The 25,228-nt window shown below is 39.8% G+C and overlaps 1 protein-coding gene across 4 annotated transcripts in view; it reads right to left on the bottom strand.

Moving 5' to 3' along the window:
- MBD5 (methyl-CpG binding domain protein 5) overlaps positions 1-25,228 on the bottom strand; it is a 264,996-nt gene that overhangs the window by 78,947 nt on the left and 160,821 nt on the right. For all 4 annotated transcript variants that reach the window (XM_084643358.1, XM_084643357.1, XM_084643360.1 and 1 more), the window contains 4 exons: positions 8,575-8,701; positions 8,002-8,136; positions 1,838-1,940; positions 189-369 (listed from right to left, as the gene is read on the bottom strand). In XM_084643358.1, the coding sequence (XP_084499484.1) occupies positions 189-369; positions 1,838-1,940; positions 8,002-8,114 (397 nt within the window). In that variant the 5' untranslated portion in view covers positions 8,115-8,136; positions 8,575-8,701. The remainder of the gene's footprint in view (positions 1-188; positions 370-1,837; positions 1,941-8,001; positions 8,137-8,574; positions 8,702-25,228) is intronic.

Raw genomic sequence — 25,228 nt, 5'->3', positions numbered from 1 at the left:
TGTTAACATCTCTATATGTATCTTAAATTTGGATTTTTTGTTACTTTTCTACTTTAAAATTCTCCTCCCTAAAGTTTCATCAGCATAGGGGGTTGAAATTAGTTATTTACTGTTTTAGAGAACTAGTTTCTAATTTTAAAAATCATGTAGTCAAATTAATCTTTCTTTTCTTGAATAATATTACTCACTTGTTCCACCCCCAGGACTAGTAAGAACCAGTGAAGGATGCGGAACTTCCATGCTTTTATGAAGTGTAGCCACAGCAATAATTTTCCGTTTATGGATGCATAGCTTAGTGACATCTTCATCTGCTTTAACATCTTCAGCAGTTCTCTGTTTCACAGCAGCTCCAGGATCAAAATTAAATACCTGAAAAAAATAATCCTAATATTAGATACATTCATAACAAAGGTAGCAAACTCCAAAAATATACCTTAACTGGAAATGCAATCAGGTTAGAACTAAATGTGCCTTAATTCCTTAAATAAACTCCCTCACATGTCTTACATCTCATGGTCTGTCAGCCTTTATAGCATGTTTTGGAGAATCTCTTGCCTCACTCCTAGACTGCCCTAAAATATCCTCTATTGGATGCTGTTGGCAATCCCACCACTCCAGCTGCAGAAAGAGCCTGCTGAATGCAGACAGTGGTGGGTGGTATACACCTTCTTGCTTTTCCTGCTTCCACCATGGAGGGTTGGTCCTCTCTCACTTCCACCCATCACTCACATCTCCTTCTTTCTCTGTCCACCCAACTAGGGGAGACTGATCCAGAAAATGAATTCCTGAAGCAGTTCAACCAGCCAGCCACTAATCAAGAGAGGGCTGGGTTAGAGAGGGTAAAGGAAAGAGCACCACAGTCTTGTATGACAAAAAAGAGTGGATGCCTAAGGCTGCTTGCAGTAGTAATGAGGCTACATGGTAAGGGAGGATGGAGGGAAATAATTTACTACATTTCCCTTTTGAGATGTGTGTTTGGGTGAGCGGTGGTAGGGAAGGAGAAAGAATCTGTGTCCCAACCACATTGCAGCATTGATTACTGTTAGGAATAGAAAGGCAGCCCTGTAAACCAATGATAATTTTGATAAATATAGAAAGCAAATACAGGTATGCAACCTGTCCTTTGTTTTATTTTAACAGAATTTTAAACAAAACATCATTAGTGCACTAATAGTCAGTTAAAAAAAAATCCCATGGATGTCTGGGATTAAGGATAATAGTTTACGATTGTACAATATTATGAATTTCAGGATTTTACCATTACTTGACCCAATTTCTGGATATTATATGAAAGCTACTCTTATATAGCTCTTTATTGCGTGTAAATATAATGAATAGCTATATAAGAGTGGTGGCACTCAATGTATACTAATAATGTATATTTTATAAGCAGAAAAAAAAATAAATTATGGGCCAGAACCCAAAGGTATTGGGAATCCAGTGGAAGGTGCTAAATGTCATCAGATTGCCTTGAAACTACTATATTAGTTAGTTTCATTTTCTGGTTCCCATGCACTAGTACAATGCTATTGCATTACGTTTCCAACACTACAGGCATATGTGTAAACAAATGGAAAATTTAAATAAAAATAAAATAATGAAAAATATTTGTATTCATGTTAGGTTTTATACTCCCCCTGCCATGACTCCTCCTTCCCTCCAACCAACCAACCTCTGTACAAAAACAAAAATATCCTATATTTTGGATCTTAACTTCATGATATGTCCTTGTAAGTGTACCATTTAAATAGGAATGAAATTATGGCATGGCAGAAATAATGACATCAAAATTTATTTGACAGGCACTGTAGCATACATATTTAAAGCTACTTTTTACCTTGGGAAGAATGAGAGGACATTCCAAGCCACATTTGCAGGTTCCATCAGTCAGCAGGTATGTCTTAACCTGCTCCAAGCAGGATAATAAAGACCCACTGGGACTATAAAGGAATAATATAAATGAATCAATACTTTTAGGTAATGGTTTCCATATACAGATATGTGAAAAATAAAAAAAAATTAAGATAGTGAATGATTCACATTTTTATTATGTTTGATATCTTGTTTTTCATCAGCAGACAGTATTTTATTGGTCAAGATCACACTACAGAAAAAAAAATGCAGATGCAAAGTTGTTTGTGCCAGACACAACATTATTTCTGAGAAAACCACTGATTTTAATGCAGAAACAAAAAGGTGGCCCCACAGAAAAAAACCCAAGGTAACCAAATTTATCAGTATTTATTTATTCATATTGCAGTAGTACTTTAAGGCCTCAAACATAATTAAGGTCCCATTGCACAAACACAGTTATGGCCCTATAAGATCCATGGGTGGACTGTAGCAACCACATAGATCCACACTATGAAGTCAATAGAGCTCCAAGAAGGTGCAGCAGTTCACCTGCACACTGTACTTCACCTGTTCAGACCCTAATATAAGGAAGGATGTCACAAGAGGATACATAGGCCAGTTAAGTGTACATCTTGATTTTGCTGAAACTAAGCTTACAAGCAAGAGATGTTAACTCCAGGAGGACAGTAGTTACATATATAGTTTTTGCTTATTATAGGTTTGGTTTTTCATAAAACACGGGGGCCCAAACCTCGGTTTCTGATAAACTGGACAATTAATACATACTTGGGGCTCTGTAACTCTCTAAAGAAGATCATTGTTTCCATAGCCAAAAAAGAAATCATGTTCCATCCAGACCCAGTAATCCATGAAAGGAGGAAAGACTGTATAACTGAAATCTTATGCTCCCAGAGTGCTCTTGGTTACTTGGTTGTCTAAGCTTTTTATTAAGGAAAGACAAACAGAACTAGAGTGGGATGGCTGAATTCTTGGTGAATAAAAGAGTAAAGAGCCAATTGTATAGAGAACTCCTATTTTGAACAAGCCAACAAACCAACCCTCTCTGCTACATTGATATTTGGATCCAGGAGACAGCCGAATTCAAACACCAAAACATTAGAAGATTTCACATTTAAAACAGATAAATGAACAACTAATTTTAGATGATAAAAATATTAAGCTACACTCAGGGTCAACAACTGCATATGACATTTCTATATGACAGAGGTTTAAATTAATTAATTAATTTTCTTATTGAAGTTGACTGGAGCATTCCAATTTATTTATGAAATAATTAACTTAACAATACTTTAAGTTTTTATATATAACACAGTCATATAAGATTGAACTACATGGGATGTTAAACTTTTAGATTAAAGTTTTATATGAAAATAAATAAAATTAAACAGTAATTTAAAAGCATACAACAAAGGTATGAGGCAAAAGAGTCAGGCTGGAAAGAAAAACGTATCCTCCTCTAAACTGACACACTTTAGAACAGCGCTTACTCCTCTGAAAAGACTCAGGCATAATTCTACTGTAGGATGATTAAAGCAAGATCCTCTCATTATTACTTCTTCACTCAACAAGTATTATCCCTAGTTTTCAATATTGTCTCTAGAATTCCAGAACTAATGAGTCACATAGTGCTAAATGGAACCGTTACAATCTGTTCTGAATAAGCATACCACGGAACAAATTGTCACTTCGGTTACATCGACGCTTCTAAGTTAATTTAGGTTCTTATCCATGTGTTGTCCCAACCCCCACTCTTCTCCATATAAAAAACCCTCTCACCTGAATTTAGTGGTGCTTTAAATACAGATTAGTTGGCACAGCTGGGGATGAGAGTTAGCTCCAGGGCATGGAGGCCAGGAAAACATTCAAGAGCTTATGTGAGATCTCTTGTAGACTGGTACCTTAAGGAAACTGGCTACATCTCTGAGCAGACCTTGAAAGCTCTTGCAATCATCTGGGTGAGAAGGTGTAGATGGGATGATAGCAGCTGACATCACCTGATACTGAGCCCGAGGCTGTTCCTCCTCAAATAGCTCCTCAGGGAGCTCAGATTCATGGGCTACAAACTGAAACACTGTAGTTTTCCTGGTATGGTGTAAGGGAGGAGGTTCTCACCCACAGAAGTCATGCAGAAGTAAGACATCTTGAGTGGTGAAGATAGCACAATGTTGGATTACTACAAGCAAAAGGGTCTGAGGGCCAGAAAAAAGATACTAGGGTATATGCCTTATCCTATACCCCCTATGAGATCTAAACATGTCTGAAGCCTTTGACACTTCCTCATTCATAAGGTTAAAAAAGGGGCCCCTTGGAGAATATGTAGGAGATCCCTCCCTGCTGTGCTGGGAATCTGAAGATGACAAAAAAAGGATTGTAGATCTGAAAGGCAGTGAGGAGCTGCCAAAGCTGGGGTGGTAGGTTGTAAGTTGAGAGGTAACAACACTAAGCCAGAGCTCAGTGCTATTATAGTGGCAATATTTAGATCTGTGGAGTGCAGCAGAGATCCCAACTCATCTGAAACCTGAAGATCCCTCAGTACCACATACTTCCTTGGTACTGAGAGAAGTGGTCCCATAAACCTAGGGGTGGGAGCAGACAGCATTGGGGTTGACAGTGCTGACGAGTCTCGTTTCACACACTCATGCTGAAGTGAGCAGCACCAAAGAGACCAGTACCAATGGTATTGGTACCATAATAGCCAGTGCAGAAGTGCTTAGTGCTGAGGTAGCCCCTGATGCTCTGGCCTCAGTACCAGACACAGTTAAACTTTCAATCCTAAAGCGGTGAAGGAGTCCTGATACCATGCTCCAGAGGTCTCAGAGTGTGGAGACGCCTTTCTTTGGGAGCAGTGGGGTGACCTGAACTTTGTTTTTACTGGAAATTCCCAGCGGGCATTTGCCTTTGCTTTTCTCAGAGGGGTGATGCTCCTTCTTCTCTGAAGACTTAGCTTTAACAGTCCTACCTACAGCCAAAGCTGGTCTTTGAAGATGAAGCCTGGGAGCTAGTGGATCCAGAACTCACAGAAGCACTTCTGGACAGAAGTGGAACTTCTTCAGTGGTGCCTGCCCAACCCAGATCAGACCCCAGACTAACAAAAAAAAAAAGTTAGGCGTGCCCTCTTGCCTTTTGAAGTCTTCTTAGAAAAGAACTTGCACACCAAGCCATTGTCAGGGATATAGGCTCCCCAAGACAAAAATGGTAACTGATGTTTCCCACTGTTAAATGGAATTGCCACAGCACAAGAAGGGCACAATACTTAATAGTTGGACAACTTAGTATGGGACATCTCTAAGCCCCAGGATTGGGAAGAAGTTCCTGACCAGATTTAAAAAAAATAAATAAAAAAGGAAGGAAGGTAAAACTTCCAAAACTAAAAAAAATATCAAAAATCTGTGAACAGTAACTATCTTAACTAACCATACCTATCAGTAATATACAGAATCTATGAGAAACTGTGAAAAATGTTGCACCCAGATGCAGACGCTAGGAAGCTCCATCTCATAGTCACGAGAAATAAGAAGGAACTGAGTGATGGTTGAGCCCACTCCAGCATTTCTGACCTTGGTATGGGGGCATGCTGACAGTCAGGTTACATGAGTGGCCCCAATGGACACTGCTGGCCAGAACACTCTGATCTCAAATGCCTGGGGTGTATGCGCACCTAGAGTGGACAAGCACGTGAAGCAGCAGCAAAAATTTGGATGCTTCCTGTTTATGGCTGACGGAAAGGAACTTAGCGTGGCTGGGGCTGTGGTCTCTTGTACTGTATTAACTCACCTAACATCTGGATCTGCAAAACGGTACTGTACATGGCATACAGAAAGTTGGGACAATTGTGGCCAGGAGCTGGAGATCTGCAGAAGCAGTTCTTGATGAAAAATAATGGTGATATCCAGTAGGAAACATTTGCAAACCTTTTCAAGATTCATGTTGTTTACAGCTATTACAGGGATTATCCTCTTAACTTCCTTGCACAAGGAACAAGGAAGTTTAAAAAAACTGTAAAAACAATGGATATTTGGAACAAGCCTTGTGGTGAGGGGGAAAGCAGTAAACGTGGTATATCTTGACTTTAGTAAAGCTTTTGATACTGTCTCGCATGACTGTCTCATAAACTCAGGAAATGCAACCTAGATGGAGCTACTATATGGTGGGTGCATAACTGGTTGGAAAACCATTCCCAGAGAGTAGTTATCAGTGGTTCACAGTCATGCTGGAAGGGCATAACGAGCAAGGCATAAGAAGTTCTGGGTCCGATTCTGTTCAATATCTTCATCAATAATTTAGATAATGGCATAAAGAGTACACTTATAAAGTTTGTGGACAATACCAAGTTGGGAGGGGTTGCAAGTGCTTTGGAGGGTAGGATTAAAATTCAAAATGATCTGGACAAACTGGAGAAATGGTCTGAAGTAAATAGGATGAAATTCAGTAAGGACAAATGCAAAGTACTTCACTTAGAAAGGAACTATCAGTTGCACACATACAAAACGGGAAATGACTGCCTAGGAAGGAGTACTGCAGAAAGGGATCTGGGGGTCAAAGTGGACCACAAGCTAAATATGAGTCAACAATGTAACACTGTTGCAAAAAAAGTGAACAGCATTCTGGGATGTATTAGCAGGAGTGTTGTAAGCAAGACATGAGAAGTAATTCTTCCGCTCTACTCAGCATTAATTAAGTCTCAACTGGAGTGTCGGGTCCAGTTCTGGGCACCACCTTTCAAGAAAGATGTGACTTATGATATGACTTATGAGGAGAGACTGAGGGAACTGGGATTATTTAGTCTGCAGAAGAGAAGAATGAGGGGGGATTTGATAGCAGCCTTCATCTACCTGAAAGGGGGTTCCAAAGAGGATGGATTCTAGACTGTTCTCAGTAGTACCAGATGACAGAACAAGGAGTAATGGTCTCAAGTTGCAGTGTGAGAGGTTTAGATTGGATATTAGGAAAACCTTTTTCACTAGGAGGGTGGTGAAACACTGGAATGGGTTACCTAGGGAGGTGATGGAATCTCCTTCCTTAGAGGTTTATAAGGTCAGGCTTGACAAAGTCCTGGCTAGGATGATTTAGTTGGGGACTGGTCCTGCTTTGAGCAGGGGGTTGGACTAGATGACCTCCTGTGGTCCATTCCAACCCTGATATTCTATTATTCTAGGTGAACAAATTGGAGACAGTCCAGAGAAGAGAAACAAAATGATTATAGGTCTAGAAAACATGACCTATGAGGGAAGAATGAAAAAATTTGGTTTGTTTAATCTGGAAAAGAGAAGACGGAGAGGGGACATTATAACAGTTTTCAAAGACATAAAAGGTTGCTACAAGGAGGAGGGAAAAGAATTGTTCTTCTTAACCTCCGAGGATTGAACTAGAAGAAATGGGCTTAAATTGCAGCAGGGGAGGTGTAGGTTGAACATTAGGAAAAACTTCCTGTCAGGGTGGTTAATCACTGGAATAAATTGCCTAGGGAGGCTGTGGAATCTCCATCATTGGAGATTTTTAAGAGCAGGTTAGACAAATACCTGTCAGGAATGGTCTCGAAGATAATACTTAGTCCTGCCATGAGTGCAGGAGACTGGACTAGATGAACTCTCAAGGTCCCTTCCAGTCCTATGATTCTATGATAAATCTAGGAAAACTAAGGCAAAAGAGGTAAATGTAAAATATTTTGAGTTTGTATTACATGGACTGAATAATAAAAAATGTAAGTGATGTTATATCTGACATACTTATCAGCTATAAAAATCTATGTGAACAATTCAAAACAACAGAAAAGTAAGAAGCAGCACAGAATTATTCATGCTACTTTACATCCGGCCTAGTTAAAAAAATACAGTAATTAAAACTGGATACTGGAATTTATCAAACAAAGCAGCAACAAAAAACAAACGACAGGCCGAATTCTCAGGTGGTCCAACCTGGAACAGCTCAGCTGATTTAGACAGAGCTGCACCAATTAACACAAGCAGAACATTTGGTTTAATATTTCCAGAAGGAAAAATACATAAAGTTACTATACATCATCAGGAGAGTCACTGTCTTAAACTAGTATATGCTTTCTGTCATGACTAAAATAAATAAATAACTAAATAAATAATAAAAAGAGCACACAATTTACATAATCCTCACCTGATATAGAGCACTCCATTTTGATCCACTCGACGTTGCCAGCCAACTGGAACTTGTACTGCTGGCAGACCTCCATCTTTGTCCCCTCCGTCACACTCCTTTCCGCCATTCATTTTTCTGTTTCTGCTTATGACTCTTCAAAGATATCAACAGTAAGATGATATCCTTATATTACATGTCATTATGGCCTTCAAAAGAAGGACATTCAATACATCTTTACCCAGATTGTACAAAGTGCATTGGGAGGCTCCAGCTCAATTTGGAACCAAGTCCTTAAAATTTGCCATTTTTTTTTGCTAATGAGTCAGTTTCCCATTATAATGCACATTAAATATGCAATGTTTATTATGTATTCATAAGGATGAACTACATGGGTAAAAATGAGTGCTTCCAATTTAGGAAAATCATAATTCACCAATGCTCTATTACCTGTCAGAAAGGGGATGGGGGGGGGGGGGAGGGAAGTGAATTTCTTAGTTTGACAGCATGACTCCAAGCTTGATGACTGTCTAAGATAACTTGTATTTTGTGAGAGCTAGTCTCATTTTTACAGATATGAGTCAGAGTTAATACCTCCAGGTATTACACCCTTTATATGCCACATTCTTTTTGCTTTCTCTTTATCTTCCACTCATTATCCAAGGTGCTGCAGGTATCTTCTGGTGATTCTTTCATGACTTCACAATTCCAATAAAACAACCTGAAAAAACACACAGCTGTGTAAACACATGCAGCTAAACAAATGTGCAATAAAATGATCTGACAATTCAAATACCATAAGCCACTTATTTACTCTCTTTCATCACCCAAGGCCTGATTTTGTAACCTTTACTCACTAATATAGCCTCATCCATTTAAGGTGCTCAGAATCAAACCTTTAACCCTTAAAGAAATTTTCAAAGTAAACCTGAGCGGAAGTGTAAACTTGCAAATGTATATCGTTTACATATGAATGCCACTGACGTATTCACATATTAAATCTAAGAGTGTGTGATGTTAGTCACCAAGAGGTTACCACACAATTTGGATCAATGAAATAGCCCATTTTAACTCAATGGTAGTACAGAAGTATTCTCATACAAGTTACAACTGAACCACTTGCCCCAGTTAATGGCTTAAAAAACTTATTTCTAAAATGAAATTTAGTTAAATGTTTTTAAACTGAAAAGAACTGTAGAACAGTCTAATATATTTGAGCTTTAATTCTACCCAAGTAATCAAATAAAAAAAATCATTGCAAAAAATAAGACTGCATCACTTGATTTCTCAGTGCAGATGTGGTATCCTAGTTTGCATGTTCTTCTGCATGATCTCATCTGAGCACCTACTGAACTGCCTGATTGGCACAGAAAAAGTAATAAACTTGTCTCATAACATTATATTGTATGAGTAAGCCCTATTGTTCACAATGACATGAACTCCTGTTATCTCCCCAAAATGAAGACTTATAAGTATTTCAAGAGAGAATTAACTCTCTAGAAAGCAAGTTTTATTAAGGTGAAGCTGAATAGGAAAGATTTAGTTTGAACGCTAAATATACTGTAAAAGCTATAAAAACAATAGTTCTAGAAATCAAAAAGTAAGACACTGATGAATCTCCACAGCAGTATTGATGCTGTTAGAGCTTTTATTTTGAAATAGTTTAATGCTATATCTGCTCTATCTTTCTTGCTAACTATTATTTTCAAATACAATACTTTGCCTGTTGAATCAGCTGATTGTAACAGGGAATGTGCTTCAAGAGAGAAACAGTTCAAATGTATTGCATATCAAACATCCTATGCCAGTGCAACAGTAAGGTTGCAGAGAGAGAGAGAAAGAATGCAAAAATTAAAATTTCCTACACCAACACCGGCTTGTCCATAATGCAAATATTTTGTGGCATATACTTAAAAGCAAAGCAATTATAATATTAAACTATGGATTTAACAAGAAAAAAAGAACAATCCCCCACCCACAAACACAACATTGAGCATTCTATAGGACCACATACATTTCTTGTATCATATGGATGTACTTAAGCACATTCTTTGAACTGAGCTATTTTTACATATGAACATCAAGAAGTTTACACTTTCTTTCTTTAGACCCTTGTGTGATACTAGAATGGCATGGACTAGAAGGACAAGGATGCAGGCTGGACACTGTCTTGTTTAAGGTTACAGAGACTTGGGAGTAAACCTTCAGTTGGGATAAGGGAGCTAGATGCTGGTTTTGGGACTTGTTCCTCAGCCATGAAGAAGGTCCAAGGAATAGCCTGTAATCTTGCTCTGAAGAAACCCATCTTACATTTTCCCCACCCTGGAGGTCCCTTATGGGGATGTAAGCCTTGAGAACACATGATATTTTAAATAAATACAAGTTTGGTGGACAATAAGGGGCTTAAGGATTGGTCAGGGAATGTCCTGGTTAAAAGACAAAAGTCAGGCTAAATCCAACTGCTTCTTCACACCTCATGAGCTGCCCAACATATGCAGGGCATCTTGTCTGAAGTATGCGCCTCTTGACTTTACATTTTGCGCTGTGCATGCATGCCTTTCAATTTTTAAGTAGACATAGCTTATTTTACTACTAAATTGGGAGGTCTTACGAGCACCAGTGAACACAGAGAAAGGACACAAAGGAACAGAGAGATTAGATACACAGGCAGGAAATAAATGTAAAAGCTTGGAAAAAATTATACTAATTTATCTGCTGAAGAACAACCATTCAAATTGGAGGGAGAAGCCTAGAATTTAGGTGTCTGGTATCTTCAGCAGTGCTCTCTGAGATGAACGTCCCTGCCTTTGGAACTTCCTACCTGCCACTGCCCATACAAGCCTGTAAGGTGGATGACTACAATGAAATCGATCTAGGTGTCACCATGAAGGCCATACAGAGGTTTCAGCTGACACAACATGCAGCCTCATGTCTCTTTCAGAGTTACATGTCAATAAAAGCATATTACATGTCATGCTATGCTCTACACCAATCTACCACCCAATATCAGATCTTTTTCAAGATCCTGGTCTTCCTTTATGAGTCCCTCAATGAGAAATAAATTGGAACCTACATATATAATCTATTGACACTGCAATGATGGACAAATACACTGCAACTGATGGAGCCTAAGATGAGCTTCATTGAAGTTAGAAGCAGAGCCCTGCACTATAAAATTCTCTTCCACCACAGATCAGATTGAACTCATATCTTGTCACTTTCAGAGTTCAGTATCTTCTCTCTTCTTTTCAGAGACCTTTCCTTCCTATACTGTCACAGTAAAATTGCCCCATGGGAATATCCCAGTCACAGTAAAATTGCCCCCGCAGGGGGGTCCCATGGGTAAGCCGCAGCATTGTATATTGCTAATACTTTCATATGCATTGGAAAGGATCTTGGGAAGGGCTGAAGGTGTGAGTGTGGAGTGAAAGATTCCTTTGCAGGTTGCGAGATGCTGAAGGGGGAGGAAGGAAGAATGGAACGGGTTAACTCAACGATTCAGCTAGGCTTGAAGATAAGGGGTGAAACTGCCACTCAAGGCCAATGCACACACAAACAAGCTCCCTGCTGCTAAACAGCCAAAAGCGTGTGGGAAAGGAGAACTGAACCAGACAGACCTAAAAGGGGGGTGCAAAACTAGCGAAGGTCAGAGAATGAGGACATAACAGTCTTGCGACCCTGAAGCCGATGTGTTTTGGGGAGACCGAGGAAGCCTCGGAAGGCCGGTTTGGACTGGTACAGAGAGCATGGGGGATAAAGGACCCTGGACAAAACGCCCCCAGAAGAACCCAGGACTTAAAACCCTCCCAAGAGCTAAAGCAAGTTGGAGATCAACAGCAGACCCTGGACAGCCTGTGCACAGGACAGAACTCTCGTCCACCCTTCCCCCTCTTCTTCTTAAGTTACATCCTGACTTGGCCAGCCTCGGGTGGTGCGTATGTGAGTATGAAAGTGGGTTAGGGCTAGGGCACTAACACTTTCTTTCTTCCTCAGAGTGATGTGGGAGCATTCCCAGCACTCACCGCTGTTATTTTATTAATAAAACTTTACATTAAGTCACTTGGTGTGCTCCTTCATCTCCTCCCTTAACAATCCTGCGGCCTCAGCCTGATCAGCTGATGCCTCAGGCAGACTGGTAACATAAATCTGTCACAATACCACCAATACAGGATGGTACCAAAGAGCATGAAGACACTTCTCTCCCCCACAGAGTTCATTCACTATGCAATGTTATATGCTATAACTTAGGGAGCAGCAGAGAATATAGTCAAACAACTAAAATATAGTCAAACAACTTGCCTAGCATCAGACAACACTAGACCTATCTTTTAATCTCCATATATGGCAATCAGAAACCATGGTGATAGGCACATTGGAAATACAGGGACAGGATAGACTAGCTAGAGTTTGGCAAAGCGCAGGTCGCACTGCAAGACTTTTTTGTGCAGTCACGATTTAGCGGAACATTATTTTATTTTATCTTTTCTATTTTATTTTTGTTTGCTTTGTTCTGATTACTTGGATGTCTTAGGCCAGGTCAGTTTTTATGAAGTGCAAGACTAAGTTAGTTTTTAGCTCTGTATATTATTATTGTACAGTGTACTTTTGTTATAAATTCTGCATTAGACAATGAAATAAATCAATATTTTCAGTTAGAATTAACTTTGTATAATAACAAAAAATCATCAAAATTTAAAATACTGAGCCACATTGAAGCAGGTGGGATAAATATTAAGGAGAACTGCTATCTCTCACCCTGCTAATAGAAGTAATTTGCTTGTTCATGCTGCTATTTAATGTAACCATATTGGACCCATTATTAGGAAATTATAGCCAATATACATTTGAAAATATATTTTAAATGATTTTTAAGTAACTCTGTTTTATTGGTTTTGCAATGTATTGTGTCAGCTAACACTGATTAATACCATGATATTTAAAAGCATCTAGTGTTGATCAGATCAGCCATTTCCTGTTATACATGGCTTGAAAATATGATAAACAGTGAGAGTAATTTGCATAACTGCCTGTGTAGAAAATTTTCAAATATTTTTAGCTAGTACAGTAAGGAGGCACAAAATGCTTGTTTCAGCCAAGAATATCTTTTTAGACTAAGGCTTCTTTCTGTCAAGCCTTTTGACCTTGAGAAGTGTTCAAGGCTGAAGGATTTGCGAACAGCAACAGCAGAATTTTAATATCATAAAAATAGGAGCATATGTATGATTTTAACACACAGGCCACATGGAATTAACATGTCAGTTTTTTTCAGGTATAAGTATTACATACAACATACCGCAGTGAAGGCCCTAAACAGAAAACACTGAACTGTGCTACTCAGCTTGGCAAACATGGGCTTCTGATCCCGCAATTTACTGCACCCGTGTGGAGCACCACTGAAGCCAGTGACTCCACCTGTACTGAATTGCAGGAACAGGGCCTTGGTTTTTGTCTAGAAGTTCTCACACACAGTGGCACATAACATTATAATTTCATTCTTTGCCTAGTCACGTGCATATGTCTGTGCATGTATATGTTAGGGAATGCTAGTGGAAAGTGAGCTTAGTGTAATATATTACAACAGTATTGTATGCATTTCCACTATATTAAGTGTAATGATAAATTATCAAAAATTATTTATTGTAGCCATTGCACATTAATATCAATATATAATTAATAAAAATAAGCAGCTGACATGAACATTTTCGTACAAATCTTTTGTTAGCCACATTGGTGTGGTGGCAATCTTTAATTATTTTATTATGTAGAACCTATAATAAGATATGCATGATACTAGAAATTTACATTTTAAACATCTGATCTTACCAAGTGTTGATCACTTCCAAAGAAGCACTCAGCATATCCCTATTATCAAGCCTTCAGGCAGGCAGTAAAAAATGATAATGGAGTCCAATGACAGATAAAGGAAAGGGGGAAGAGATATAATTCAAATTGTTTAATCATGGTACACTTTTTTGGTCCTAGAGGTCTTTAATAAAAAACAAACAAACAAACAACTCAATTATAGAAATGTAGGACTGGAAAGGACCTTGATTGGTCACCTAGTGCAATCCCGCTGCACTGAGGCAGGATCAATTTTATTTAACCATTCCTAATAGGTGTTTGTCTAACCAGTTCTTAAAATCCTCTAAGGACAGAGACTCCACAACCTTCCCAGGTAATGTGTTCTAGCACTTAAGTACCCTTAAAGTTTGGAAATCTTTCTTAATGTCTAACCTAAATCTCCCTTGCTGCAATTTAAGCCCATTACTTCTTCTGTCCTCAGTGGTTAACATGAACAAATTTATCACCCTCTTTATAACAATTTTTTATTTACTTGAAGACAACTGTGTGTCTCTCCCCCCGCCCCACAGTTTTCTCTTCTCCAGACTAAGCAAATCTAATTTTTTCAATCTTTCCTTGCAGGTCATGTTTTCTAGACCTTCAATCATTTTTGTTGCTCTCCTCTAGACTTTCTCCAATTTGTCCACATCTTTCCTGAAATGTGGCACCCAGAACTGGACATAACACTCCAGGTGAGACCTTATAAGTGCTGAAGTGCTGAAAATGGAAGAATTACTTCTCATGATGTTGTTTTTATAATAAATGTTATATGAAAGCATAGGGCAAAGGATTCTAGGTGGACAGTTAGTAGTGCAGAGCTAGACAAAAGCAGTAAGTTCTTAGGAGAGAACTGAAGGAGGAGGGGAAAGACGGGCAGTGGCATAGCAGCATCACACTATTAAGTTAGTGAACATTTTGGTGAATCAATGTAGATTTCAATGCCAATAAGGATCAACAAGTGAAAGATGGAATTAAAGAGAATGACAGCTTCCACGGTGAAAGTGTGTCACCGACAGAATACATGGCCTTTACCTAGTTTCTGAGATCCCTACTTTTCTCACCAACTCAAGTCTTCTACTAAGTCAACATCACAAAAATGACTGCTCCTCCTGACTAGCAATTTTTTTTTTAATATCTTGTCTAAATTCTCCATATACTTGCTCCATCCTAAAGTAATGACTCTCAGACATCAGGGCCACCCATTCTAATATGTATATTCTCTGTGTAACCTTCTTAGTAATTTCAAGAGTTAGGGAGTTGCTCTTTTGTTTATGTTGTCCTATCTATCTTGAATACTCTTCCACTCTCTCCACACCAAGTCACTGCCTCTCCTTATACTGTGCTTTAAACCATTCTTTTTAGCTTTGTTTTGAAGTTAACTCAGGGAAATATGTTAAAAGATATTTCATGTAAACACTATATAAAAACACTGTACTGGTATTTGTGTTATCACTTTTTAAAAAAAAAGCTTCCTCCAATTATTGCTTAATATGCTTTAGTTTTTAATAATCCATGTTCTTACTTTTTTGTAATTCTGCATTTTAGGATCTACCAAACCTATCCCTCTCCATGCTATGTAGTCAATGCTTCCAAGTAAAACATTATCAGTTCTTTTTAAACCCATGGTAAAATGGGAAAATTTAGTGAAAAACAAAAAGTACCGGTAATTTAGAAACTAAAAACAACAGTCTAAACTTGTGCTTTATCACAAAACTACAAACATAACATTTATTTCACTGAGTTCAACTAATAAGAACTAAACTCAGCTAATTAAATTTTGGTGACCTAATATATCCAAACTAGTCTATATAATTCAAAAAACTAATAATTCCATGAATGTCCAAAGCATCTACTGCACAGCCAGAGAAAGGATACTTATACGACTTGATGGATGTTCGCTGACTTCTGTGTGTGTGCAGAAAATAGGGCTTGCTTTTTCTTGGAGAAGGGCCCCAGACTATAGACTTAACTTTTGCAAGAACTAAGAGCATCCACAAAACTCCCACTTCATGATCCAAAGACAAACCTCACTTTTTAAAAACTTTGCTTTCCCTTATAGAATTACTTATTAGCCTTCTTTATAACTAAAAACAAACACCACATGCACTTTTCCTTCCGGTAGGGAGAAGTTGAGAGAAAAACTTTCCTTGCCTGAAAGTCAGTTTATTTATTTTTAACGTTGGAATAATTTTAGATAACACAGTGATGAGTGTCACATAAGAACACAGAACAAACAAACTACATGCTAACAAAAGAGGAAATGCCATTACAAAGCATAGCTCTGGGGATGGAAGCACATCATCAATTTTTAGCTTCCCAAAGTAAAGATCTTGATGTTCAGGCTATGCAAAGTTAAAATGAGACCTCATTTGGCTATTACTTACTAATTATTAATTTCTGTTTAAGTATTTAAAAGCAATTAATTAGGATTCTCAACTGTCATCTAATTAGACAACAATGCTTGTTGATTTAATTTCTGGAGTGTTTTTAATTTTTAAAACTCAGCATTCTGCTGACTAATGAGATTAATTTTGAACATTTTGTGAAGTGTTATTTTCACTTAAGCAATTAACTTAATCACAACAAATGTGAGGATAAAGGTTTCCTCTCTCTGCTGTTCTTACTTTGTTGTACTGAATTCTAGGAGTAAAGTATTGCTGCACATATGACGACATAATACATTACTTTCTATTTTGAGAGAGAGCCCCCTGCAAACCTGCCCATAAATGGGGAAAACAAAGGATAGACTGTGGCAATCTTAAAATTGAGCTACGATGAATTGAAATGATACAGTTTTAAACTGCACCAGCTTGGGGTGGGGTTTGAACTACTGCTGCTTACTTTGTTATGATACTGGCCTCAACTGTACCAGTGTGAGCTCTGCTTTGTGCTGGTGCAGTATTTCCGCACTGCGGGGAGTGGAGGGCTGGGGGAGGCAAGGGGCAATGGTGTAACTTCACTGGCCAAGTTGCACAGGCATGAATTTCCTTAGAGCAGACAGACTGATTTAACCATTCTGTAAAATGCAATAATGACATCCTTCTTCAGAAGAGTCTTATGTTTAATTCACTCATGTTTATAAAGAATTCCAAGATGCTTGAATGAAAGGTGCTATAGAAGTGCAAAATACTATATAATACATTTTTTCCAATATACGTGGAATTCATGTCTTTAAATCAAGATTTGGATGTCTTCCAAAAATTGTGATGTTGTTAACCAGAAGATATGGACTTGATGCAGGAATTAGTGGTGAAATTCTGTGGTCTGTGTTTATAGAATCATAGAAATGTAGAGCTGGAAGAGACCTCAAAAGGTCATGTAGTGTAGTCCATTCCCCTGTGCTGTGGAAGGACCAAGTACACCTAGACCATCCCTGACAGATGTTTGTCTGACCTATTCTTAAAAACCTCCGATGATGGGGATTCCACAACCTCCCAGCAGTTACCTATCCTTAAAATTAAAAAACTTTTCGTAAAACCCCTTCTAAATTTCTCTTGCTGCCGGTTAAGCAGATTATTTCTTGTCCTACTTTCAGTGGACCTAGAGAACGACTCATCACCATCCTCTTAATAACAGCCCTTAACTTATCAGGTCTCTACCGTTCCCAGTCTTCTTTTCTCAAGACGAAGTATGTCAAATTTTTTTTTAAACATTTCCTCTTGTTGCTCTCCTCTGGTCTCTCTCCAATTTGTCCACATCTTTCTTGAAGAGTAGCGCCCAAAGCTGGATGTAGTACTCCAGCTGAAGTGCCAAGGGGGACAATTACCTCCCATGTCTTACATGACACTCCTAATGATATACTGCAGAATCATATTAGCCATTTTCACAACTGCACCACATTGACTCTCATTCAATTATGATCCGCTGTAACATGGGTTCTCAAACTTCATTGCACCACGACCCCCTTTGGGCAACGAAAATTACTGTATGACCCCAGAAGGGGAGAACCAAAGCTTGAGTCCGCCTGAGCCCCACTGCTCCGGGGGGGGGGCGGGGAGGGTGGGCAGGTAAGGGCACAGCTGAAGTCCAAGGGCTTCAGCCCCAGGCAGGGGGCCTGTAACCTGAGCCCCTCCACCCAGGACCGAAGCCCTTGGGCTTTGGATACAGCCCTAGGCGCTGGGGCTCGGGCTCCAGGTCTGGGCCCCAGCAAGTCTAAGTCAGCCCTGGCGACCCTATTAAAATGGGGTCACAACCCACTTTGGGGTCCTGACTCAGAGTTTGAAAACCTCTGCACTATAATATAACCCCAGATCATTTTTGTCAGTACTACTGCCTAGTCAAATATTCCATATTTTGTATTTGTGCATTTGACTTTTCCTAAAGTGTACTTGTGAGAGAGTGTTGAGCAACAGCAGCTGTACCAACACTCTCATCACTGTGTCACCAATTACATCGCCACAGAGTAAACCTAAGAGGCAAAGTTGTGCCTAATTGACAGACTGGGAATGGGCTGGAGAGAGCTCCAAGGCTAGTTAACCTATTAGCCCAGACAGTAGAAAGGCACAGGAAGGAAATGGGGGGTGGGGGGAAGACTGGCAGGCTTTTGAGAGTCAGAGCCAGGAGATATCTCTGAAAGGAAAGATACCTTCTGTCTCCCCTCTCCAAGGCTGTGCGCGCTAAGCAATTGTATGCTATTGTACATACAATTCTGCACAATTTGTAAGGATGGTGGGGAGAACATTGTAAATAAATTGCACAAGGTGTTTGACCAGAAAAATGTTTCTGAGTGGTTTGTGGTTAGAAAAGAGAAAGGAGTTGGACGACACCCTGTCATAGTGTTACTTTGCACTTTTCTTTATGGAATTTCATCTTGTTGATATCAGACCAATTCTCCAATATATCAAGGTAATTTACTCTCCAAAGTGCTTGCAACCCCCCCACAGCTTAGTATCATCTGCCAATATTATAAGCATAATCTCCACTCCATTATGAAAGTCACTAATGAAAATATACCATGGTTCTAGACCTAAGATAGATCCCTAGATATATCCTCCCAGCTTGAAAGCAAACCACTGATAATTACAATTTGAGAGTGGTTTTTCAACCAATTGTACACCCACTTTACAGTAATTTAATCTAGACCATATTTCTCAAGTTTGTTTACGAGAATGTCATATGAGACGGTGTCAAAAGCTAAATCTCGTCTACTACTTCCCAGCACACAGTAGGCCAGTATCCCTGTTGAAAAAGGAAATTAGACTGGTTTGGCATGTTTTATTCTTGAGAAATTCATGTTGGTTATTAGTTATTTATCACTGGGTTATCCCCTAGGTACAAATTTATTGTTTGATAATTAACAATTTGTTCCAGTATCTTTCCAGGTAGGCTGACTGATCTATAATTTCCAGTGTCTTCTTTGTTCCCTTTTTTAAAGACAGGTACTATATGTCTGCCCTTCTCCAGTCTTCAGGGACTGCATCTGTCCTCCAGGAGTTCTTTAATTTAAGACAATTGCTAATGGTTCACAGATTGTTTCAGCTAATTTCTTACATACCCTAGGATGAATTTTGTCAAGCCCTGCTGACTTGATTACATTTAATTTATCTAAATATCTTTTAAATTGTTTCTTTCCTACTCTGGCTTGTGTTCCTTCCCTGTTATTGCTAATAATAGTTGTGTTAAGTATCTGGTCACAATTAACTTTCAGTGAAGACTGAAGCAAAAATAAGCATTTAACACCTCAGCCTTTTTAGTGTTATCTGTTATTGGCTCTCCTTTCCTGTTAAGTGGTGTACCTATACTTTCTTTCATTTTTCTCTTGCTCCAAATGTATTTGGGGAACCTCTTTGGATTGTCTTTTATGCCCCTTATTAGGAACAACTCTTTTGTGTCTTAGCCTTTCGATTTTGTCCCTACATGGTTGTGCTATTCTTTTGTACTCATCCTTAATAATTATTTCCATGTTTTCACATTCTGGCCTCTTCCTTTTCCTCCTATGTTTCCTTTGCATTGGGATAGTCTGCTGTCATAGTGTGTTATGCAGGTGGTCAGTCTACATGACTACAAAAGTCCCTTCTGGCCTTAAAATACATGAATCAATGAAAGCATAAAGTTTTTATATTGTTTCAATGTTGGCTGGGGAAAAAAAGAAAAAAAACTTTAAAAAAATGTCATTGATAATGTGAAGGGTACATTACCTATCAATTTCTTTGAATACTACTATTGATACTGAACATATGATACTATAGGTACTACAGTGATAAAGTAATAATACTGTCTGTTTTGAGTGGGGAGGAAGAGTTGATGAATCTTTACATGGAAGTACAAGGAAGTTAATGGTGTAGGCCAAGCCTTGTGCCAGATCTTCCTACTAATGCTCACTGCGTCGGAGGAGAAATAGTCTCCACAGAACTGTGGTGTCCCTCCAACCATGCAGTAGCCAGGATGGTGCACTGGCCAGCATACACTGTGCCAGGTATAGATCACCCCTGGGTGTTTCTGCCTGTGGAACAGTGAGGGAGTTTGTGACTCTCTAATGCCCTTTATTCAGGGCAATTTATTTTTCATAATCTAGCACTATAGTTGGTGAACAACAATTAACTTAATTTTAAAGAAAGAGTAAACTATGGTATCACCACATATTGCCAAACTGAATTTAAAAATATAATGAAGCAAGAGGTTGTATCTGAACAATCCATGACAAAGACTGAACCATTGGAAAATTCACTGTAAATGTAGAATGATTGTGTCTGTAAAATATTCGCCTGTACCAACACTATTTCAGAACTATCAGGAAAGAACCAGGTTCCCATCATGCAACAGGCGTACACTGATAAACTAAATAAGGATGGTAGAGCTGGTGTAGTATTAGTTTGTGAAGTCGTCACCAATCAGGGACAGGTTTATTTCAGTTCATGCAGGATCTGAACTGATAAGCAAAGGGCCTGTGTGCCAGTTTTACACTTCCAGTCTCAGATCCTCTAACCCAAAGGGCTGTTGTAGCAGCTAGCAAATGCTGGAGGGCAGCAGTATTCTGCCCATGTCTCATTCACTTATTAGGGACTGCTGAGGTGGGGTTTAGCTTAGGGCCAGCTATGCAGACTCTCTTTATAGTACAAGACTTGGTACTGTATGACATTTTGATTAAAAAACTACAACAATATAAAATTAAGATGGCATACATTAAATGGATTAAAAGCTGGCTAATGGATAGGTTTCAAAATGTAGCTGTAAATGGTGAATCATAAATCAACTGGGTGTGTTTTAATGGGGTCCCGCAGGGATCAGTTCTTGGTCTTACGCTACTTAACATTTTTATCAATGACCAGGAAGAAAACATAAAACCTTCACTGATAAAGTTTGCAGATGACACAAAAAAATCAGGGGAATGGTAAATAATGAAGAGGACAAACCACTGATACAGAGCAATGCAGATTGCTTGGTAAGCTGGGTGCAAGAAAACAATATGTAGTTCAGGGATCGGCAACCTTTGGCCCGCGGCCTGCCAGGGTAAGCCCCCTGGTGGGCCTGGCCGATTTGTTTACCTGCTGAGTCCGCAGGTTCGGATGATCGCAGCTCCCACGGCCACAGTTCGCTGCTCCAGGCCAATGGGGGCTGCGGGAAGGGGCGGCCAGCACATCCCTCGGCCCAAGCCGCTTCCCGCATCCCCCATTGGCCTGGAACTGCGAACCGCAGCCAGTGGAAGCTGCGATCGGCTGAACCTGTGGACGCAGCAGGCAAACAAACTGGCTCGGCTCGCCAGGGGGCTTACCCTTGCAGGCCACATACCAAAGGTTGCCGATCCTTGATGTAGTTTAACATGGTTAAATGTAAATATATACTTCTAGGAACAAAGAATGTAGACTATACATTCAGGATGGGGGACTCTATCCTGGGAAACAGTGATTCTGAAAAGGATTTGGGAATCATGGTGGATATTGCTGAATCTGATACTATGATCAAAAAGGCTAATGTGATCCTTGGATGCAAAAGCAGGAGTACAGAAGTTACTTTTCCTCTGTATGAGGCACTGGGGCAACCAGTGCTGGAATGCTGCGTCCAGTTCTTGTGTCTGCAATTCAAGACAGATGTTGATAAAATGGAGAGGGTTCAGAGAATAGCCATAAGAATGATTAAAAGTTTAGAAGCTTTATATAGTGATAAACTCAAAGAGCTCAATCTATTAAGTTTAACAAAAAGAAGGTTACGGGGTGCCTTGATTACAATCTATAAGTACCTACATGGGAACAAATATTTGATAATGGGCTCTTCAATGTAGCCGATGAAGACATAAGATCCAAAGGGTTGAAGTTGAAGCAAGACAAATTCAGACTGGAAATAAGGCTCACATTTTTAAAAGTGAGGGGTAATTAACCATTGGAACACTTTACCAAGGCTTGTGTGGATTTTCCATTATCAGCCATTTTAAAATCAAGATTAGATTTTTTCCTAAAATATATGCTCTAAGAATTTTTGTGGGGGAACTTCTATGGCCTGTGTGCTACAAGAGATCAGACCAGATGATGGGTGGAACCCTTACTGAATGGGGGACGCAACCTAGTGACAGATTGTCACAAATATAAAGGGAAGGGTAAACATCTTTAAATCCCTCCTGGCCAGAGGAAAACCCTTTCACCTATAAAGGGTTAAGAAGCTAAGATAACCTTGCTGGCACCTGACCAAAATGACCAATGAGGAGACAAGATACTTTCAAAGCTGGAGTGAAGAGGGTAGGAGGGGGACGGGACAAAGGGTCCTCTCTGTCTGTGTGATGCTTTTGCCGGGACCAGAGCAGGAATGCAGGTCAGAACTCCTGTAAAGAGTTAGTAAGCAATCTAGCTAGATATGCGTTAGATTCTGTTTTGTTTAAATGGCTGATAAAATAAGTTGTGCTGAATGGAATGTATATTCCTGTTTGCAAAAAGAAAAGGAGGACTTGTGGCACCTTAGAGACTAACCAATTTATTAGAGCATAAGCTTTCGTAAGCTACAGCTCACTTCCTCAGATGCATATCGTGGAAACTGCAGCAGGCTTTATATATACACAGAGAATATGAAACAATACCTATTCCCACCCCACTGTCCTGCTGGTAATAGCTTATCTAAAGTGATTTCCAGCACAAATCCAGGTTTTCTCACCCTCCACCCCCCCACACAAATTCACTCTCCTGCTGGTGATAGCCCATCCAAAGTGACAACTCTTTACACAATGTGCATGACAATCAAGCTGGGCTATTTCCTGCATAAATCCAGGTTCTCACATCCCCCCCACCCCCATACACACACAAACTCACTCTCCTGCTGGTAATAGCTCATCCAAACTGACCACTCTTCAAGTTAAAATCCAAGTTAAACCAGAACATCTGGCAGAGGGGCATTGCTGGCACATGATGGCATATATCACATTGGTGGATGTGCAGGTGAACGAGCCTCTGATAGTGTAGCTGATGTTATTAGGCCCTGTGATGGTGTCCCCTGAATAGATATGTGGGCACAGTTGGCAACGGGCTTTGTTGCAAGGATAAGTTCCTGGGTTAGTGGTTCTGTTGTGTGGTATGTGGTTGTTGGTGAGTATTTGCTTCAGGTTGCGGGGCTGTCTGTAGGCAAGGACTGGCCTGTCTCCCAAGATTTGTGAGAGTGTTGGGTCATCCTTTAGGATAGGTTGTAGATCCTTAATAATGCGTTGGAGGGGTTTTAGTTGGGGGCTGAAGGTGATGGCTAGTGGCGTTCTGTTATTTTCTTTGTTAGGCCTGTCCTGTAGTAGGTTACTTCTGGGAACTCTTCTGGCTCTATCAATCTGTTTCTTTACTTCTGGAGGTGGGTATTGTAGTTGTAAGAAAGCTTGACAGAGATCTTGTAGGTGTTTGTCTCTGTCTGAGGGGTTGGAGCAAATGCTTATCCTTGCAACAAATGTTATCCTTGCAACAAAGCCCGTTGCCAACTGTGCCCACATATCTATTCAGGGGACACCATCACAGGGCCTAATAACATCAGCCACACTATCAGAGGCTCGTTCACCTGCACATCCACCAATGTGATATATGCCATCATGTGCCAGCAATGCCCCTCTGCCATGTACATTGGTCAAACTGGACAGTCTCTACGTAAAAGAATAAATGGACACAAATCAGATGTCAAGAATTATAACATTCATAAACCAGTCGGAGAACACTTCAATCTCTCTGGTCACGCGATCACAGACATGAAGGTCGCTATCTTAAAACAAAAAAACTTCAAATCCAGACTCCAGCGAGAAACTGCTGAATTGGAATTCATTTGCAAATTGGATACTATTAATTTAGGCTTAAATAGAGACTTGGAGTGGCTAAGTCATTATGCAAGGTAGCCTGTTTCCTCTTGTTTTTTCCTACACCCCGCCCCGCCCCCCCAGATGTTCTGGTTTAACTTGGATTTTAACTTGAAGAGTGGTCAGTTTGGATGAGCTATTACCAGCAGGAGAGTGAGTTTGTGTGTGTATGGGGGTGGGGGGATGTGAGAACCTGGATTTATGCAGGAAATAGCCCAGCTTGATTGTCATGCACATTGTGTAAAGAGTTGTCACTTTGGATGGGCTATCACCAGCAGGAGAGTGAATTTGTGTGGGGGGGTGGAGGGTGAGAAAACCTGGATTTGTGCTGGAAATCACTTTAGATAAGCTATTACCAGCAGGACAGTGGGGTGGGAATAGGTATTGTTTCATATTCTCTGTGTATATATAAAGCCTGCTGCAGTTTCCACGATATGCATCTGAGGAAGTGAGCTGTAGCTCACGAAAGCTTATGCTCTAATAAATTGGTTAGTCTCTAAGGTGCCACAAGTCCTCCTTTTCTTTTTGCGAATACAGACTAACACGGCTGTTACTCTGAAACCTATATTCCTGTTTGTGTGTCTTTCTGTAACTTAAGGTTTTGCCTAGAGGGAGTCTCTGTGTTTTGAATCTGATTACCCTGTAAGGTATTTACCACCCTGATTTTACAGAGGTGATTCTTTTACTTTTTCTTTAATTAAAATTCTTCTTTTAAGAACCTGATTGCTTTTCATTGTTCTTAAGATCCAAGGGTTTGGGTCTGTGTTCACCTATGCAAATTGGTGAGGATTTTTATCAAGCCTTCCCCAGGAAAGGGGGTGTAGTGCTTGGGGGGATTTTTTCTTTGGGGGGGGAGACGTTTCCAAGGGGGCACTTCCCCTGTTATTTTTGTTAGACATTTTGGTGGTGGAAGCATAAGGTCCAGGGACAAAAGGTAAAAGTTTGTATCTTGGGGAAGCTTTTAACCTAAGCTAGTAAGAATAAGCTTAGGGGGTCTTTCATGCAGGTCCCCACATCTGTACCCTAGAGTTCAGAGTGGGGAAAGACCCTTGACACAGATGATGTGGAAAAAGCTAAAGTACTCAATTTTTTTTTGCCTCTGTCTTCACAGACAAGGTCAGCTCCCAGACTGCTGCACTGGGCAGCACAGTACAGGGAGGA

The sequence above is a fragment of the Lepidochelys olivacea genome (assembly GCF_965140295.1).
Source record: "Lepidochelys olivacea isolate rLepOli2 genome assembly, chromosome: 11".
In the NCBI taxonomy this organism is placed as follows: Eukaryota; Metazoa; Chordata; order Testudines; family Cheloniidae; genus Lepidochelys; species Lepidochelys olivacea.
This window is presented reverse-complemented; position numbering and strand designations above follow the sequence as displayed.